The sequence below is a fragment of the Pantherophis guttatus genome, chromosome 2, assembly GCF_059756535.1.
Source record: "Pantherophis guttatus breed Tessera chromosome 2, ASM5975653v1, whole genome shotgun sequence".
In the NCBI taxonomy this organism is placed as follows: Eukaryota; Metazoa; Chordata; class Lepidosauria; order Squamata; family Colubridae; genus Pantherophis; species Pantherophis guttatus.
The window spans coordinates 232,408,960-232,427,487 of record NC_142064.1 but is presented as its reverse complement, the minus strand read 5'-3'; the positions used below and the strand labels follow the sequence as shown (position 1 = coordinate 232,427,487).

The 18,528-nt window shown below is 37.9% G+C and overlaps 1 protein-coding gene and 1 long non-coding RNA gene across 3 annotated transcripts in view; one reads left to right on the top strand and one right to left on the bottom strand.

Moving 5' to 3' along the window:
* The window catches only part of SUMF1 (sulfatase modifying factor 1), a 75,165-nt gene extending 63,374 nt beyond the window's left edge, over nucleotides 1–11,791 (bottom strand). For both annotated transcript variants that reach the window (XR_015732680.1, XM_034431657.2), the window contains exon 1: nucleotides 11,497–11,791. Coding sequence is in view for 1 of the 2 variants with exons in the window: in XM_034431657.2 (XP_034287548.1) it covers nucleotides 11,497–11,754 (258 nt within the window). In the remaining variant the exon portion in view is untranslated. The remainder of the gene's footprint in view (nucleotides 1–11,496) is intronic.
* Nucleotides 4,488–18,415, top strand: LOC117673928 (uncharacterized). The gene is made up of 2 exons (XR_004593617.3): nucleotides 4,488–4,764; nucleotides 16,724–18,415. It is a non-coding gene; the product is annotated as an uncharacterized LOC117673928 (long non-coding RNA).
* The last annotated feature ends 113 nt before the right edge of the window (nucleotides 18,416–18,528 follow it).

Below are 18,528 nucleotides of genomic sequence, written 5' to 3'. Positions count from 1 at the left end.
GCTGATTTATATTTTGAAACGTCTTTCATTTATTAAGTCATATTAAAAAAAATAAAATAAAATCTTTATTATGGTCAAAGGCCAGCTTAAGAAGGGTGGGATATAGACAATAAAAAAGCATAAAAATACATCAGAACCTAAAAAAATAATTATTATAAAATGCTACAAGATATAAAATAGAAGGGTATATTTAAAAATAAAAGTCTAAAAGGAATCTAAGAGGAGGAATAGGAGCATTAAATGGATGTAGGGTAACATAAAGGTAGTATACATGCAGACTATCACAATACGGAGCACTATAGATTGATGAGCTAATGCCTATTAAAACTAGTTTATGGCACAGGTCATCTGACAGATTTTAAGTGCTGCTGTGCAAAACTGGCAACATTATAGGTTGTACAGTAGTAGGTTTGATATCTGAGTGTAGCAGGGAGGTGTAGAATTGTCTTATCCACTAGATATTTATGCAATAATGCTGAGATGAGGCTAATACAAATGTTATTATAATACAGGCACTGGAGTCTTACTGGGTGCTCTATTGTTTCTTTGAATCTAGAGTTCCAGGGACATTGTCTCTCCAGGTAGAGTATCTTCCTCTATCTTCGATAGTCAAGGACAGATGAGAAGACAGCATGACATCATGCCTGTAGGAGATGAGCCAGATGAGCTGGAAGGCTGGGTTAAATATGTCAATAGTTTGGAGTCATTGCACAGTCACAAGAGATCCAAGTCCAGCCCCCTGTGAATTCCACTGACCCTTATCTAACACCAATTTAGGCTGAACTGTTAGTTGCTCAGATTCTTGTAAGTATGCTGCAACAATTACCAATTCTATGATTCAAACTGAACAAATACTCCTAGTAATTTGTGCCTTACAATGCTAGAGTGAAGGCCCTCTGAGTTTAGATACTTTGACATTAGTTTAAGTATGCCATAGGATTCACTTGTTGGATTTACTGCCAATAAAGGTTGGCGACGTGGCTTAGTATTAAACAAATGAATTGAAGGCTAGCTTTAGTCATTGGCTAAAATTTTCAATATATAGCTCTTCTTTGGCTCATCTTAAGCAATTAGTATTTGGCCCATTGAATCCTGAGAAGTTCTGAGATCCTTGTTGGTGTGGGATCAATTTCAATATATGCACTTAATCCCAAAGCTATATATGGAAAATATTTGTCTATAGCTTCAATTTCGACCAATTTCCCATGATGATGTGACATTAAGGGATAATCCCTGTTTAAAAATAGTGGATAAATTCCTCTTCTCATATTTTTAATTTGGATCAGTTCAATTGCGAAAAAGCCAATCTTAGATGGGGGGGGGTGTAGTTTTACATCAGTGTCTTGCAGTGTTCTTGGCAAATAGATGGGGAAGAAATGGAGATAGTGACAGATTTTATTTTCCTGGGCTCCAAGATCACTGCAGATGGGGACTGCAGCCAAGAAATTAAAAGGCGCTTGATCCTGGGGAGGAAAACTATGGCAAATCTAGACAGCATACTAAAAAGCAGAGATATCATCCTGCCAACAAAAGTGTGTATAGTCCAGGCTATGGTTTTCCCAGTTGCAATGGCTGTGAAAGTTGGATCATAAGGAAGGCTGAGTGCCAAAGAATTGAGGCCTTTGAACTATGGTGCTAGAGAAGATTCCTGCGAGTCCCTTGGATGGCAAGGCGATCAAACCAGTCAGTCCTAGAGGAGATCAACTCTGACTGCTCTTTAGAAGGCCAGATGAAACTCAAATACTTTGGCCACCTAATGAGAAGGAAGGACTCACTGGAGAAGAGCCTAATGCTGGAAAAGATTGAGGGCCAAAGAAGCAGAGGACAACAGAGAATGAGGTGGCTGGATGGAGTCATGAAGCAGTAGGCATGAGCTTAAATGGACTCCAGGGGATGATAGAAGACAGGAAGGCCTGGAGGAACGTTGTCCATGGGGTCACGATGGGTCAAACACGACTTCGCAACTAACAACAACAACTTGCAGTGTATCCAACTTAAGCATTGTATTCAAGCAATGTAGAGTTGTACTCTGCTCATAAAGACTATCATTCTACTGAATTTCTCTGTGATTCTTCTGAACATAGTTCTTTAATGTATAATGCACAAACATTGATAAATACTGTATCAGGCAGCACCAGACAAAATAAAAGGCATTTGCTTTACTCACAGTAAGAAATATTTGCCTTTTAAGTGGTTTTTCATTATAGTCAAGGAGTGTTTTGTACATTTAAAGTATCCAGGAGTGTAAGCACTGCCTTGCTAAAATCAGGAAAGATAAAAAACAGTAATAATACCCACTTCATCCTTGGAAAGTATCATTATTTTGCGCTACCAACAATACTTCCTGGCGTATTGCCAGTTTGGTTTCAGGTAACAGACAAATCTCATAAATAAATAAATCCATCAAAGCAGACATTGCTACTTTATTTATATATTCCACCTTTATTACTTCATAAGTAACTCAAGGTAGAGAAAATACATAATACTCTTTCCTCTTATTTTTCCCAGAATAACAACTCTGTGTTCTGAGTTTGTCTGAGAGAGAATGATTGGCCTAAAGGCACCCACCCCAGCTTTCATGGTTAAGGCAGTCCTAGAACTCACAATCTCCTGGTTTTCAGACCAGCACCTTAATCACCAGACCAAACTGACTATTAAAATTACTTCCCTAATTCTCTAGCCTAAAGAGAACTATGAAGGATTAAGGTAAATAGTATAGTTCACACAGTACATGAAAATGGGTTAGTGATGTTCAAAAAGATCAAGTAGCAGAACCTTGTCCTCCAAGTCAGAGATCGCCATGATGAAACAATTAACATCTTCAAAGGAATATAATTACAAAGGAAAAAAAATAACACACTATCTTTTCTGGATATCCCCATCAGCAGAGGAAATTATGACAAATTAAACATGCAAGTCTATCAAAAAAAACCAACCCATATTAACCAAGCACTCCATTATTAAAATAATAACCCAACCTCCCACAAGAAGAGCTGTGCAAGAACATTATTCAGGCAAGCACATACAGCAGCAACCTAGAACACCAAAAAAAGTCTACAACATCTTGCAACAAAATGGACACTCACACAACTTTTATCAAAAAGAATCTGACCAATCAACCCATTACAGCACAGCCAATACAAGCTATGAAATGGATAACATCAAAAAATATCTCATAACTATGCAGAAACAGGATTTGGTTTAGCTTCTCATTAAAGGATGATCATATATGCAGATAGTCTAAAAGAAGATACCATAAGGTCAGAAAGGATTTTAGGATCAGCTGAGAACATAGTTCCGATTGGCAATTAAAAAAATTAAAAATTATTAAAAATTAAAAGAGCCTTGGTGGCGCAGCGGACTAAACTGCTGTTAAAGTAGCACTTAGCTGCCAGCTGCCTGCAATTACTGCGAGTTCAATTCTCACCAGGCTCAAGGTTGACTCAGCCTTCCATCCTTCTGAAGTAGGTAAAATGAGGACCCGGTTTGTGGGGGCAATAAGCTGATTTTGTATAAAATAGAACACCGCTTGGGGGGGGCCAAAAAGCCCTACCAAGCAGGTATATACAAAAGTATGAAGGCTATTGTTTAATGCATTGTAAGCCGCCCTGAGTCTCCGGAGAAAGGCGGCATATAAATCGAACTAATAAATAAATAAATAAATAAATAAATAAATAAATAAACAAACAAATAAACAAACAAACAAACAAACAAACAAATAAATAACAAGTGCTTCAATGAATTTGTTGTCTGCTGGTTTCTATCCAGAGTAAGTTGGTAGACAATTCTCAGATGGGTGAAAGGTTTCAACTGATTCGAATTTAAAGGATGCCAGATGATACCAGAAGAACAGTCACTGAATTCAAGGGCATGCCTGAAGAATAAGAGTATCAAAAGGGAATGGCATCACGACACATATAGTCAAATGATCTTAGTGTTTGGTTAGTACTGAGGAGAAGAAGATAAAGCGAAGGTATGAATGTGGATTATCCAGTCGCTTGTCAATTGCAAGTCAGTGCAAGAGTGGATAGTGCCTACAATATTTTTAAGCCCTTTAACCTAGAAAGTAAAAAAGTAATAGGACTTGTAAAGGACAGCAGTGGGTCTGTCTGGAACACCATAAATTAAGTCGCATCATATATCAGAGGGAAAAATATGCTAAGTGCATTATTCTATGCAGAGGAGATTCAAAATTTATGAATCTCAGCAAATCAGTTATCAAGGTTTGGAACTGACAATATACTTATCTGGTTTAATAAAACTTGGCTTATATTTGGATTGATGCTTTACATCTTTTTTCTTTCTTTTCTTTTTAAATAGAACTTTTCTGTTTTAATCAGTCCCGGAGACCATGTTTGTGACTCCCTGGTTTCAGTATTCTTTTGGGTGTTATCCCAGTTTACTGATGTAAGAAACATAGCTTACACATTAAGTGCAGTAAAAGACACAGAACTCCATGGAACTAGGCCAGATCTGCATAACTTCGCAGTGTTGGTAGTAAACAGGAAGTCTCTGCACAGAAAAAGCATGATTTACAACTGATTCTACAGAAACAAATGGATTTACTTCTATAGCCCATGCCTCAATGTTGCAATCCCATATTTCTTCTCCTACCCTTTCTGTAGAGTGGCTAAAGTTGGTGGAATACTCTAGCTGGTTGGAGAAAAGGAAGAAGAAAGAAATTCTCACCTAAAGTTTAGTGGAAAATGCCAAAACCCTGGAAGAGAAATGGTATCAAAGGAAAACAACAATAAAACAATAAAGGTAAATGCTGTATGCACTTGATATACTAGCCTTTCACAAAAGAATTTGATGTCCTTTTAAGATTATTTTATTGTAAAATGTTTGTCTTTTAGGTTGTCCTTGGCAACCTAAATACTTTGTTTTAGCATCTGAAAAAAGATCATTTAAAAATGAAGCAAAAAACCATTTAGAAACATAATCCATATATAACATGTCTCTTCCCCCCCAATAATTCTATTTATATATATTTCTAAATTCCTATCTGCTGATAAATAATTGAAAACAACAAAAAAATAGAATTTAAAGAAAAAGTGTAATAAATGAGCAATAGAAATTGAAATAGGCATCTACTTAATAACTTTCTGGTACAATGCCCAAAATACTGAGCTTGTAAAGCCTTTTGTAAGTGGAAAACTGATTTTGCTGGAGCCAAAACAGTCTAAAACATTAAGGAGCATTTATAAAGTTAGTGAAGTAAAGGCAGCTGAAAATAATTTGCCTTTGGAATGATTTTCAGTGTTATCAACATAGTTATATAGATTTAAAAACAAAAGCCTCTTTGCATCACATTCTAGGGTCGGGCAGGGTTGGGCTTTGGCTAAACAAAACAACAGTCATAAATATGAACCAGTTGTGAATTTTGATCACTATGACTATTTCACACTTACGACTATGCAATAGTCATAAGTGTGAAAAAGGTCATAAGTCACTTTTTTTCAGTGCTGTTGTAACTTTGAGCAGTCAATAAAAGAACTGACTATCTGTAATGCATGAATAACAGTGGTATGGTTACAAATTATGTCCACTATTTTAAATGCCTTAAAAGAAGACAAGATACAAGACTGCACACACACACACACTCTCTCCATATAGATCAATGTACACTAATTTAAAATTAAATTAAAATGTCTCCTATTCAACATTGCATAGGAATGTAATTAAGAACTACATTTATCTATTTTGTTTTGCTAAATAACAAGTCAGCAGCCTGGATTACAATCCACTAATCTTTAGGCAATCTCAGCTATTGAAGTACCACTAAATTGTGAGAACACAACTATTACTTTCAAGTTATTCTGATTCCATAGTTACTGAATATGCGCCAGGGAACGACAGAAATTGTAATATAACATTCTGTGTGTACCACAATTCCATAGCAGACATATTATAATTCAGCATGCTTATAGCTTAATTGAAAAATCATTTAAAGCTCTGTTATTCACATAGAAATAACAAGTAGACCTCCTGTACACCTCTCTGTAATTGTTTCCTCCCACTGAAGAAACTGAAAAAGAGAAATTCCCTATCATTTTCCTTCAATTTGGATTGCTAGACAAACAGTGACAAATAATGAGGAATTAGGCTGCCCTTGCTACTGGCAATCATTGCTATAATCTAAACTGACACTGCAAAGCCCAGTCTGCAATTTAACAAAGCAAGTATCAAAATCTTGCCTTAAAAGACAGCTTAAATCTAAACATTTGACAAATAATTCTCACAAAACACAACTACAGAACAGTTCAAATTAATCAGGACAAAATTGGCTGAGCTAAAGAAAACCTTTAACGTATTGCCCAAGAATCCAATTCATCTCTTTCGAAGATGGCCATTATTTCTAATGACCTATATAGTGCAAATATACGAAGCTGTAGCAGTATTAAGACCTGCAAGTTTACTGAAAACTTCCAATACAGCCTTAAATTTTGTATCAAAGACTTGGCAGAACAATCAATTATACAGCAAAATGGATGGAACAGCTTGATTTTTGATGATAGCTTGAGACACCTAATCTCTTTTGAGTTTACAAATCCTTCAGAAATGGAACCACCACATAAATGCTATGCCTTAAAAAAGTACTAATCTCTTATTACTTATATATGTTCTAATCAAGAAAGATATATCATATGAAATTGTGGGATTGGTTGCTGCCATGAAAGCCCTCCCTTTGCTTTTCTCAACTTGAAAATTTTCTTTCTTGCCTCCTTAATTTTTTTTTATTTTATACTTTTTAAAATTTTCAATTTTAAAATTTTAACTCTAACATTTTAATTTGACATATTTTGATGCTGTATTGTACAACCACCCTGTGTCCCTCTTTAAGGGAAAGGGGCCATTCAGAAATGTGAAATATGTATAAATAAATAAACTGCTTAGCAAACCGTGTTAAAACAGGGGGAGCAAGTCACTTAAAGGAGGAAGCAGGGCCATTTCAAATGGGTTTATGGAGTGGGAAATGTGAGAATGTAACTCTAGCTTAATTTATAGGTCATGCACAATTACTTTGGTAGACTTTCAAGATTATGTTACATTAACCTAATAACAGGGTAGTGTGGTGGTTCTATGGTTAAGATGCTGGGCTTGTCAGCTGAAAATTTGGCATCCCAAGTTCAAGACCCAAGGGTTGATGGATGAGTTCCCATCCTCACCCAGATTCTGCCAACTTAACAGTTTAAAAGCATGCAAATATGAGTAGATAAATAGATACCACTTTGGTGGGAAGGCAACAGCATTCCATGACATCATACTGGCCATATTACCTCAGAAATGTCTTTGGACAGTCCTGGCTCAATGGTCTTGAAACGGATATGAGCACCATCCCCTACAGCAGGGTTGAAATCCAGCAGGTTCTGGAGAACCAGTAGTGGAAATTTTGAGTAGTTTAGAGAACTGGCAAATACCACCTCTGGCTGCCCCCAGAGTGGGATGGGAATGGAGATTTTGCAATATCCTTCCCCCAGGAGTGGGGAGGGAAGGGGAATTTTGCAGTATCCTTCCCCTGTCACACCCACCAAGCCATGCCCACCAAGCCATACCACGCCCACCAAGCCACGCCCACAGAACTGGTAGTAAAAAAATTTGGATTTCACCACTGCCTTAGAGCCAGCAACAACTAGCAAAGTAAAATCCATAGGGACTCCTTTACCTTACCCTAATAACAATAAAGATCTTTCAAGAAATCTAGGGGTTTTTTTCCTTGATGCATTTGCCCTGAATGACTTGATGAAAATAAGATAAATGAAAAACTAAGTCAGATCGTTTGTGGAGAATGCTAATTTTATTCTCAATACAACTGAAATGGACCATTAAGCAGATTTAAATAGTTGCTGATTAAACACTGTTTTAGAATCACATGCCATTCTTATAATGTAAACTATTTTAATCAATGACAGCATGTTTTAAGCCAGCAAAATGGTATTTGAATCAAATTCTACATATTTAACAGAAGCATGAAAAGGAAAAATATACAAGAGCTAACTGTAATCAATTGAAGGCAAAAAGAAGAAGCAGCAGCCAAGGATGAGATGATTGCATAGTGTCACTGATGCAAAAAATATGAATTTGGGAAATTCAAACAGTGGAGGACAGGGCCTGGTGTACTACACTCCATGGGGTCGTGAAGAGTCAGATACAACTTAATGACTGAACAACAATAACAATTGTAGTCAGCATTGTATCTTAATCCTATAACTAAAAGTACTTCTGGAAACAGCCATCTTGACAATCCTTTCTAATGCTGTACTGATCTTACAATTAAGGATATGTTGTTTAAAATAAAGTCTTAAAATAATCTGGCATCTGCATGACATCAACTAGCCAATCTTGGCTGCTGTCAGAAGCTAAAGAAAGCTAACCTGTTTAATACTTGGATGGGGATTATTTGAGAAACCCAAGGAAGTTGGCCTAGACCAGGATATTAAAACAAAACCTAGCACAAGAGAATGGCAAATAACCTCTATCACGAAGAAAATTGCAAGGATGCAGGTAATAGAAGGTGAGCTTGATTTGATGATAACTTTAACTTTTAATCAAAATTCACCTGTTCAGATAGCTTGCCTTCATTGTGCTTTGCTCTTGACTAAATAGTAGTGCAAAGGGGAGGAATTAACCTTCATTCTCTCTTGGAAAACTGTTACATAGTTGAAAACAGAGTGAATATACATGTTCCAGATGTGAACTAAATACATATTCCATCTCTTGCACAAAAATAACCTATAGGATTAAGGGGAAACACTCTTCCCTATTTTATTTATTTATTTATTTATTTAACTTAATTTAATTTATAGACCGCCCTACTCCTGAAGGACTCAGGGCGGTGAACAGCCACAAGATAAAAATACATCATACAAAAGTTAAAAACCATGTAAAAGTACATTAAATAATTTTGGCCCAAAAAATGAATTTAAAAACAACCAATTTGTATAAAAGTTAAAAACAAATTAAAAGGCAGAGTCAAGCCAGACCAGCCTGCTGGAATAAAAATGTTTTGAGGGTGCGGCGGAAAGTGCGTAAATCTGGGACCCTCCGTATCTCTAGGGGGAGCTCATTCCAGATCGCAGGTGCCCCTACAGAGGAGGCTCTCCCCCTGGGGGCCGCCAGTTGACACTGTTTGGTCGACGGCACCCTGAGAAACCCCTCTCTATGGGAGCGTACTGGTCGGTGAGAGGCTACTGGTGGCAGAAGGCGGTCTCGTAAGTATTCTGGTCCTAAGCCATTATTGATAAGCAAGGATAATTTCTTGAGCCTACTGATGCTTGTTCTCAAGCAGAAAGAGAAAATAACATTCTCGGCTTGGTGCTGAAGGGATTAAAGTTCTTCCTTGAAAGATCAAGCAGAGCACTCTGTCTTCCAAGAAACTCTGAGCTAAAACAGTGGGGGTGAAGACTTTGATCTCTGCCTCCTTCTGAACAGGGAAGGGCAGAATACTCTGACCTCCCTTCGCAGCACAAATTGCCAGGAAATGAATGGAAGCTGTCAAATGATCTATGATCCTCTGATCAGGCCTCCATCATGTCCGTTTCCTGATCTGTCAGTACTTATGTTACACTATGCCATATATTGCTTTAACTATGGTTAGTTGATTAATCCACAATTTGCTGGATATATACACACAGTACCTCCAAAATTTAAAAGAAAGTATATATTTTGCATTGCCAGATTGGCTGAAGAAAAACATCAATTTATAAATAAATAGTATACATCTTGATTTATAAATTTTTAAAAAATCTCCAGATGTTTCATGTGATAAAAGCACACACACACACATGGTAGTTAAACATATTTTTGCAGTATTTCCTGATTAATCATGTTTTAGAATTAGATGCTAGAAAATCCAGTGATCAGACTAGTCTAAGTCAGCATTCTCCAACATAATACCTTACAGATGTTTTGGAATTCAACCCCATAAGTGGCATTGATTGCTTTTGGTGAGTAGTGATTGATGGTATTGAGATATCACAAATTATTTATACAAGGAAGGGGCTGCTCATGGGGACACTGATATTACTTTACCCCATCCATAGAACCTTGAATGTTACATGCTGCAACATATAAAAAAAACCCTCCCCACATGGCTGCTTTTGGCTGAGTCCCATTTCAGCCATCCTATTCCAGCCTCTACCTTTCAGAACCTGCTCTGCCTTGAGTCTAACACATGCAGACATCCTTATAATTCTCAATCCAATGAAGAAGAGCACTTCATTACCACTCTGCCACAAATTGTTCTCATCATAAATTATTCCATCTATTCTTCCTCCAATCCAATCTACTGTAATATCTTTCAGTACCAGTTTTTGTTGTTCACGTTTATGTCTCTTCCACTTTCACCAACTTTCTAGAGCAGACTTTCAACTACTCTTCAGCCGTTGCTTTTGGCACTTTGGCTACTCATCTACATGATAAACTATAATAACTATCACATTGGCCACCATTCTTCAGACCCTGCGGATATGGTTGGTCACTTAAAGTTTTCCTTTTCATGGATCCCAGTTCCACAATGGCATAATACCTATCAACAGATCAATGGCTTTCTGTACAACTGCAACTTTCTGCTTCCACCCAAAACTCACAAACACCAGTAACTTTGAGATCTTCCAAGGCACTTGGCAGTGGCCAGATTATTGGCTTCTCCTGTAATGGGCAGTTTCAGGGTCCCTCATGCTTTCTTTATTCAGGTAATCCAGTTTTCCAACTCTCTCTTGTCCTCCTCTGTCACCATTCTATTGCAGTATCTTGCTCATTTAAACATTTTTAATTCTCTAACCCATATGACCCAACAGAAAAAAAACATTTTCCCTTTCTTTATTCAAATTACTTTCACCTCTCAACTGAATACATAATCTTACCCCAGCCATTTTAGCTAAGATACAAAACAGAAATAATGCCAATTCAAGTGTTTTTTAAAAATGTATTAGGGCTCAACTGTGTAACAGCTCATGCTTTTGTACATTATCTCTAAAATTGAAATGAAAGCACAGCATATTTTCAGTTGAAAGTATTCCTAATACGAATAGGATTTTTCAAGGTAACTGATTTGGCTAAGATTATTAGTTTGTGATGAATCCTTGCCAAGTGGGTACTTGGGCATGTCTTTCTTATTTTTAATTATTCTATTGTTATAATGCATTTTTAATGCTAGTAAGCATAAAGTTTCACATAGCATGTCTTAATCTAGACCTGGGTGAAATCCAACATACTTCGATAATGCCAGGTTAGAGGAGGCTGGAACCTCTTGACATGAGGGCTTAAGTTATAAATTGGTTTACAGATGCTACACATGACTGAGATGGTTGTCTGTTAGTTTTGTTTTTCATTGCACATATGCTAAGAAACACTGAACTGAAAAAGACATCTAGCAATCACGTTTTAAGTTATGTCCCACGCTCCAGCAACGCTGTTACACCCGATATTCGCCATCCCATCATTAAACCTTCATTCCTCATTTAAAGCCACCAATTTATAGCCCCATTTACCTACCTTCATACCCTCGTTTTTCGAGCGGTCGTCTCCACGGCGATCATTTGGCTGCTGGGAAACATTCGCCTCCAGAGAGTATTTCTGTGCTGCTCTTTCCGCGCCGTTTGCGCGACTGTTGCTGCAACCACAGGCTCCCTGATCCTCCTCTTCCCCGGGCTTCCCTTCTTCTTCACTATCGTCCAAGCACTCTGCGGACCGCAGCCACAGAAGCCAGCAAGTATAAATCACCCGAAGCAAACTGTGCCTGGGCGCAGCCATAGTGTAAGGAAAGTCACGTGAAAGAGAAGAGGTCAGCTGACCACTTTGCTCCCTCTACCGGTTCTTCTTCCCCCCAAAATATACTGTATTCCTACTCACTCGGGATTTTCCTCCCAACGCGCGAAGGTTCGCGACGGCAGGAAAATCCGGACGCATATTTGTTTTTTGCTGAATGGCTTTATAAACTGAAACTAAGGATAAATTCTATTTTGGAGAAAGCTGCTTCAGTTGCTCGGCTTTAGGAAGTGAAAGGAATATAAGGCAGAAAATACAGGTGTTTAAATGAGTTACTAGATACTTTAGTGCTACTGGGATTAAGAACTCCTGGAATATGATTTTTTAAAATCGGATTTCAATAAACGGAGGGGTTTATCTTCCACCGCATCTGGTCAGTGACAATGTCATTTCCAGTAATAAGACAGTCCCAAAATTAAAGAATCTATAAAATGCAATAAAAGGACAAAGATGATGTGCCCAGTGGTGGGATTCAAATAATTTAACAACTGGTTCTCTGCCCTAATGATTTCTTCCAACAACCAGTTCACCAAACTGCTCAGAAAGTTAACAACCGGTTCTCCCGAAATGGTGCGAACTGGCTGAATCCCACCACTGGATGTGCCCACAGGAGATAGGAAGAATTTTCTGAAACTCTCTAGAAAATCACAAAAGCTGAAAAATACTTGCAAATCAGTGGAAATCACACATTGGCTATCTTTAACGTTGTAATCTTAAATATTATAAACTATCCAGTGTCTTTTTGGAATACGATGGCTTTGAAACACAATAAATAAATACTTCCCATTGAGAGGATTTTAAAACTGAATAAAATAGGGCACGCTCTCATCTGTGACTTTTTGAGATTTAGTTGACTTAAGTTCTTAGGAAATGAAAGCATACACTTCTTTTGCTAAACTATACGTTTTCCTAAGAGCTGCCGAACTGATGAATTCAAAGAAGCATTTGCTTTAATCCAATTTTGGAATGCAGCATTAAATTCCATTGCATACATTCATATGAGCCAAATTTTGGAAGATTTTTCCTATGTAAGGGGTAAACACAATGTGGCATACACAAATATATTTATTTACCCCTCAAGTTTCCAACTTAAAAAAATTCCTGTAGCTAAATAGTGTACACAAATTTTTAAAGTGTCCTACCATAGTTTATTCCTTGTATTGTCCTAGGGATAAGCATATGCAATTTGCAGATCTCATTAAGCCAAAAAGATAGCATTTGTCACATGTGATTGATTGATTATGTGCTGTCAAGTCAGTGTGGACTCTTAAACAATCACTGTGCTGCTTCATTATGGTGATGGAGGACAAGATGTTCCTGGGAAGGATGAGCGAGAATTCTAGCACTGTATATCAAAAGGAATCTAGCATGATTACTCAAAGGTCATCCCAGTTAAAGCAATATAGGACCCCAAACTGGTGAATTATCTCATCCAGCAGTTTCATGTAAGTTTTGAAAAGGAGGGGGGAGAGAATAGAATTCTAGGGCATGTCACAAAGGAGAGACCTACTAATACCAACTGTACCCGGCCCTTGAGACAGGAAGAGAAGAACCACTATAACACAGAACCCCCAATCCCCAACCCATGGAGCTGGCTCAAAAGGATACTGTGGTCAATGATATCTAAAGCCATTAAAGAGAACAAGGACCACCATCTCAACTTTCCAGGTGATCAAAGCAGTTGCAATATTAAACTGTACTCTGAAACCTAATGGAAACAGGTCTAGATAATCTGTGCCTCCAGGGCACTCATCAGATGCAATTAAACCATCAGATGCATAGAGTAGCTAGATAGCATGGGTAAATTCTCAAATGCAAGCCTTACTATATATACTTGTACTCTTCTTATCAGAGTTAACACAAGGCTGATCTTATTCATTATGCTAAATGATTGTAAAGGTTGAGCCTGGTGAGGCTGAAATCTCCAATTTTTATGCCAGAGAAAGTTGTTTTATAAACAAAGAACAGATGGCAGAAACTTTTAAGGGCAGGAAATGGGTATCCATATAGCTGTTGACTCTAGAAGGCAGGAGAAAGAGATAATGGGTTGAAATATTGGGATCAAAGTATTGACTTCTGGCTGATGTTAGATGGAGAACATAAATACCACATACATCTTCCTAATTCTCAGTGATAAATTTTGGAGGAAAAGAACATGGAACAGAGAGAGCATCTAATCATTATACTAGGTATAAAATCTTTCCAGTATTGATTTTTGTCCATATTTACTGAATTATTTGGGCTGAGGAGACATCATCAGTGCGCTTTGAATTGTGCTCGTCTGTCAGAGCACTGACATATGAGCACAATTCAAAGCGCATTGACTATGTCTCCTTGAATGGTGACGAAACGTTTGCAACAAAATTGCCAAGCTCAGCGCTCAGACCAAAAGCCCAACTACCAACCTGAACTACATATATTCAAATACATTTCAATTCTGAATTATATTTATCTGAGTTCATACAACATGGTAAACTCCACACAAACAAAGCAAATCACATATTTTAACTATGAACCAAACACTTTCAGTGGTATATAAATAATATGAAAGAAAATCACTGCTTTTACCTTAGATATTAAAACCTAAGATTTATTAACCTTTGTACACTGAATTAAATAAGAGGTAAAATAAAAAAGCCTTGGAAACTGAACTAATAAACAAATGCATTCCAAATAAAATTTCTTGGTTTACTAACAGACTTAAATATCAATATCAAGTGTGTTGTAGAAATCTTCAAATCTATAATACTATGTTTAAAATCAGCCTGTTCTCTTCAGATAAATTCCTGATTATAGTTCTTTTAATTAAAAATTAATTAACATATAGCATCAGTATCAGTAGAATGATTCTGTGCCCTATGAACTATTTTTGATAATAAAAATAGTCAATGGCTGCAACTTAGTGCTTTATTTATTTTTCAACTTGTTTGCCATACCCAAAAATTCTGGGTAGTTTTATTTGAATGGTATCTCCATCTGCCCAGACAAAAGACAAAGTTATGGTAAAACAGGCACAAGATAAATTCAAAATTATGTCTTATCAAACACTTAGCTTCTTGTAATAGTAGTTTTATGAGAACAGCTAGGTCATTTCTCTAAAATTTCATATGTGTTCACTGACTCAAAAGTTGCCTATCCCTCTTCTGTGTGCATAATAAACATATGGTAAAGGTGAACAAAGTGAGATTACACATCTCTTTCACTGGGAGAAAATCTGAAGAGAGGAGAAAAACAATCCTCACTTTACTGAACAAATATTTCTAAGACACCATGATGAAATGCACTTTTCTGGCTATGTACCTGTTCACTGACTGTCCAAAAGTGCTGGGAACTGTATTAGCAAATATTTTTTTAAATAGGGATGTCTTGAAATCAAAGCATAATTTTGCCTTGCATCATGATAAAATTGTGATTGATCTTTTTTTAAAAAAAACTTAAGCAATGGAGAAGGTCTCTGAGAATAATCAGCATCAAATAAGGATCCTCATGTCAGTAGGTGTGCATCCAAATTGACTGCACATTAAAATTTAACTTAATAATAGATGTCTTGCTTATTAACTAAAGAAAATTGATATACATTTTTTTAATTAAAAAAGCCTAATATATTTAATATTTGGGATAAATGGCTTCAAATAAATCAAACATTTTTTGTTGTATCAGTGTATAGGGAGTCACTGACACTGAAGTATAAAAACTAGATGTAGATTTATCTTTTTGTATCATATAGTAACTACTCTGATCATCCTATGCATGAGAAGTCTGCAGTTCTTGATGCTTTTATCAGTTCCAGATGCTGGTGATATAGCCAATCAGAACATGTGCATTCTTGACTAACTAAGCTAAACTCATGTTAAGAGTGTTGTGGATTTCAGCCAAAATATGTCAAATATATGTGCAGACCACTGGTGGGATTCAAATTTTTTTACTACTGATTCGGTGGGTGTGGCTTGGTGGCCATGGCATGGCTTGTGAGTGTGGCTTGGTGGCCGTGGCTGGGGAACGATACTATAAAATCTTCATTCCCACCCAATTCAGGGGAAGGTTACTGCAAAATCCCCATTTACTCCCAATCAGCTGGGACTTGGGAGGCAAAGAATAGATGGGTGGGGGAGTCAGAATTTTTACTACTGGTTCTCCGAATTACTCAAAATTTCTGCTACCGGTTTTCCAGAACTGGTCAGAACCTGCTGAAACCCACCTCTGGTGCAGACCATTGGAGGTAATAGCTAAATTTTAATTGATTCTTATCAAGCATTCTCTGAGGTCTCTTATATAGGGAAGGCAGGCGATCTTGATGCTCCATATGGGCTGCAAGCAAGCAGAGAGACGTGAAGACAAGCCTCCCGCGGCCACCCATCCACTCCATCCCATCTCTCATGTTGCTTTCAGCCCATGCAGCATGTCTGGATTATGTGCCTCCCCGTGCCTCTGCTGCCGTCTGCTGCTTGGACAGGTAATCAACTCACACTGCAGGGGGGGGCGCCAACCAAGGGGCCAGCGGGTTGCAGCTGCTGCCAGACATCAGGCCCCGTGCACTCACCGCCTTTTGTCCCACCCTCTGGCGTCCCACACATGCCAGAGGGTGGGACGCCCAATCAGGCCGTTCATCCTGAAATCGTGTTTCCCAAAAAATAAGCCTTAGTGCTTATTTTGGAGCCCCAAAAAATATAAGACCAGGTAAAATTCCCAGGTTACAAAACTCTCCTGCTGTTCCCTCCAGCAACAGATATTCATAATCAAGTGTGATATCCATGTAAGTCTGCTGCAGTGAAAACAATACATCTTGGAACTTCGTAAAATGACACAGGTTTGTGTCTTTTAAATGAGAGGGGGAGGTATCTTCAAGAATTAAGTCAAAAGGAAATTAAATCTAGAAAGTGCCCATTGTTTTTTGGTGGTTCTGTGTTTTCCTTGTTTTTACTATCTGTTTATGTTTTATTCTGTAATTTCCCAGGAATTGTCTTCTGAGTCCGGCGGCATAGAAACACAACAAACAATATTTTATGGCACGAGAATCAGATTCCTTACACTTCAATCCATACACTTATGCGGAAAGGAGAAGGATACTGTGTAGAAGATCATAATGTCTGGCAGCTACATTCCTTAGTGGAACAAGAATGGCTTGGGCACAGTAGCCCTTACTCTGTTAACTTTCCATTGTGGAAGAAAGATGTGGATCTGCCTTGAGGATGACTCAGGAGCTTCAGTCTCAACCACAGTAAACAAAAATAATACTGATTTTAATAAGTGACAATTAACTATGAAGTACTGGACAGAATCTTGGCAACTGATAGGCACCTCCAATCTTTATTTATTAGGGCAGGGGTGTCAAACTGGATTTCTTCAAGGGCCGGATCAGCATTGTAGTTCTCCTCCGTGGGTCAGCTGGGAGGTGGGACAGATGGGACAGACGCCTCCTGCACAGTGGTGGGTTTCAAATTTTTTTACTACTGGTTCTGTGGGTGTGGCTTGGTGGCATGGTAGGGGAAAGATACTGGAAAATCTCCATTCCCACCCCACTCCAGGGGAAGGTTACTGCAAAATCCCCCATTTCTTTCCGATCAGCTGGGACTCGAGAGGCAGAGAATAGATGGGGGTGCGGCCAGTCAGAGGTGGTATTTACCGGTTCTCCAAACTACTCAAAATTTCTGCTACTGGTTCTCCAGAACCGGTCAGAACCTGCTGAAACCCACTGCTGCTCCTGCAGCACCCTGCTGGCCAAAATGGGGCATTCCAGGCCAAAAACTGGTTGCGGGCCCCCCATTTTTGCTAGGAGAAACGCCGCGGGCCGATCCTTTGCTATTTCCAGGCCGGTCCTGCAGTCCAGATTTAAGCACCCCGTGGGCCGCATCCGGCCCACAGGCCTTGAATGTGACACCCTTGTATTAGGGGATTGTTTGAGGCTCTTTCAATACTTGGAATCAATTGCTCCCTGCCATTTTGCAGCCTGAACTGAATTGCCAGTGATGAAATAATCTACTAATGAAGTCCTCTTCCACTTGTTGGTTATGTCTAACATTCCTCCTGATACTTTTCCAAACTCTTCAGCTTCTTATATTAGGTGGTGAGAATACAGGAATGAGACTGTTCTTTGATATATGCTTTAGAGATCACATAATATCAGCTCTAAGGAAAGTACACCAGTTCCTGCATATTAGCAATCAGACTTCAAAGTTTTAGTATTGGATTTTAAGGCTATTAATTGTTAGGATCCAGATACTGAAGAATTACCTGCTTTACTATTAGGTTATGTAAGATTAAGATCCTCAAAATCCCACAGCTGAGAGATTGCATTATATGGGCAAAAAGAGATTGGTGTTTCTGTTGGGGCAACCTAGTTTTGTGGTATCTTTTTACTGGAAGCCAGGTTGATACTCATTCTGTCTGACTTTCCTAAGCAGATGAAAATCTGGCTTTTTCCTGTGACATCCAGAATCTACATGACCAAAACTCCAACAAGCTTTTTGTTTTCTTTTACTGTCTTTATTGTTTTTTTAAATTATTTATTTTTACTCCATTTTGGATTATTATCTATCATAGGATGCTTGATAATGTGCAAACTATAAACATTTTAAAGAAATCAATCCATCATTTTAGAAGATGGGAATTAATAATAAACAAATAAATGGATATTCAGACAAATCAATCCAGAATTCTCACTTGAGGCATAAATTACCAAACTAAAATTATTGTACTACAACAACACATTGTATAAAGACCTAGTTTTCTGAAGATGTCAGTAATGCTGGGAAAGGAGGA